The 2004-nt window shown below is 72.3% G+C and overlaps 2 protein-coding genes across 2 annotated transcripts; one reads left to right on the plus strand and one right to left on the minus strand.

Moving 5' to 3' along the window:
* Positions 1-152: 152 nt before the first annotated feature.
* On the plus strand, positions 153-712 carry EMIHUDRAFT_78128 (hypothetical protein; the record flags this gene model as incomplete). Its single annotated transcript, XM_005784811.1, has 2 exons — positions 153-293; positions 491-712. Coding segments are annotated over 2 exons (363 nt in total), but the record flags the coding sequence as incomplete, so codon positions are not given.
* A 481-nt stretch (positions 713-1193) lies between these two features.
* On the minus strand, positions 1194-1376 carry EMIHUDRAFT_50076 (hypothetical protein; the record flags this gene model as incomplete). Its single annotated transcript, XM_005784812.1, has 1 exon — positions 1194-1376. A coding segment is annotated over one exon (183 nt), but the record flags the coding sequence as incomplete, so codon positions are not given.
* Positions 1377-2004: the final 628 nt, after the last annotated feature.

A 2004-nucleotide genomic window follows, 5' to 3' on the forward strand; every position in this document is an offset into this window, starting at 1 on the left:
GCATCTCCCCGCATCTCCCCGCATCTCCCCGCATCTCCCAGCATCTCCCCGCATCTCCCCGGATCTGTCCGCATCTCGCAGCACCTGCCCGCATCTTCCCGCATCTGCCCGCATCTCCCCGCATCTCCCCGCATCTGCCTGCATCTCCCCGCATCTCCCCGCAGGTTGTGCCCGACGACGCCGACGCGATCTCCGAGGTGCTGGCGCGCTGGGCAGACGGCGGAGTCGCCAACCTCGTCCTCACCACGGGAGGTACCGGCCTCTCTCCGCGCGACGTGACGCCCGAGGCGAGGGTGCCACACAGGACAAGGGGAGGCCCTTCTCACTCCGCGTGAGGCGAGTGCCCTGTGCGGCAGAAGAGCGAGGCAGCGCTGGGGAGGGAGCGGCCCCCCGACCCCCACCCACCCACCACCACCACCACCACCACCACCACCACAACAAGCACAACCACAACAACAACGCTCCACTACCCACCCACCCGGCGGCGCAGGCGACGCTCGCCGTTGTGGAGCGGACGCTGCCCGGCCTCCCCGAGCTGCTGCTCGGCGAGGCGCTGCGGCACGAGCCGCTCGCCGCCCTCTCCCGCGCCGCCGCCGGCGTTCGCGGCAAGTGCCTCATCGTCAACCTGCCCGGCCGGCCGCGCGCGGTGACGCAAAACATGGGCGCACTCATGCCGCTGCTCGCGCACGCGGTGCGCGAGCTCGAGGACTAGCCGGGAGAGGAGTAGCGGGGGCACTTGGGCAACCGCGATTCGCGCGGGCCGGGGGGGCGGGCGGTGAGAGGACGCGCACGGAGATGGGTCCACGCCCCCGCTTGGCGCTTGAGGCGCCGGCCTGCGCCCGAGCCGCATCTCACCTACTGTTGGCGCTGCAGTACGTACACCGGCCCCAGGGCCAGGCGGCCCGCCCAGTTGTAAAGTAGGACTCTCACATAGTAGATTGTTTCTTTTATGAAAACCATCGGGCCCACACACACGGCACCAGTCGCCCGTCTCGGCAGGAACAGGAGAAAACTCCATAGCGAGAACGGCGTGAGCGTGTGGCACTCAAAGACAAAAGCCGAAAGCGCTGCAGAGCGCATCTAGGTCTGCCCCACCCCCCACAGCTCTAGGTGGTTTGCAAGAGGCTGTCCCCGCATGGCGGTGTGCCCCCCGCCGCGGTGAGGATGCCGTGGTCGAGACCGCACCGCCGCAGCTCCTCGTCGGCGGTGTACCGCACGCGGCCGAAGCGGCGGAGCAGCAGCGCCTCCACCTCCCCCCGCGCCGAGCCGCCATGCACCTCCACCACAACCTGCCTGATGCGCCGCCAGTCCTCGTCCGCGACGCCGCGCAGCGCGCCGCCCTCGGACCCCTCAACGTCGAGCTTGAGCAGCTCCACCGGCGCGCCGCCGCCGTGCGCGCGCAACACCTCCGAGAGCGTCTCCACGCGCACATCGTACCGCCGGCTCCGGAACATGGCCCGACGGCGCGCCGGCTGGAAGGCGACGCGCTGCTCCCACTTTGCGCGAGGGTGGAGCGTCGAGTTGCCAGGCATCCGAGGGTAGTAGGCGAGCTTCGCCCGCCCCGCCGCCTCGCCGAGCGCCGATTCCACCACAGCCACGCGCCCCGCCGCGCCCGCGCGCGCAAGGTTGCGCCGCAGCAGCGCCACGTTCGGCGGCGCCGGCTCGATTGACACTAGCCGCAACCCAGGACCGCCTCTCCCGCCGCCGCCGCCGCCTCTCCCGCCGCCGCCGCCGCCTCTCCCGCCGCCTCTCCCGCCGCCGCCGCCGCCGCCGCCGCCGCCTCTCCCGCCGCCGCCGCCGCCGCCGCCGCCGCCGCCGCCGCCCTGGGCCTCCCCAACTTGGCCCGCGGCCGAAAGGAGCCAGATGGCGAAGAGGCCGATGTTGGCTCCGGCGTCGACGACGAGCCCGGAGGCTGGCAGCTCGATGCCCGAGCCGGGAGGGAGGTAGGCGCGCCGCACCCAGAGCTCGCGTCGTATGTGCTCCGCCTGTTCACGCGCAGACGCG

The sequence above is a fragment of the Emiliania huxleyi genome, assembly GCF_000372725.1.
Source record: "Emiliania huxleyi CCMP1516 chromosome Unknown EMIHUscaffold_1677, whole genome shotgun sequence".
Lineage (NCBI taxonomy): Eukaryota > Haptophyta > Isochrysidales > Noelaerhabdaceae > Emiliania > Emiliania huxleyi.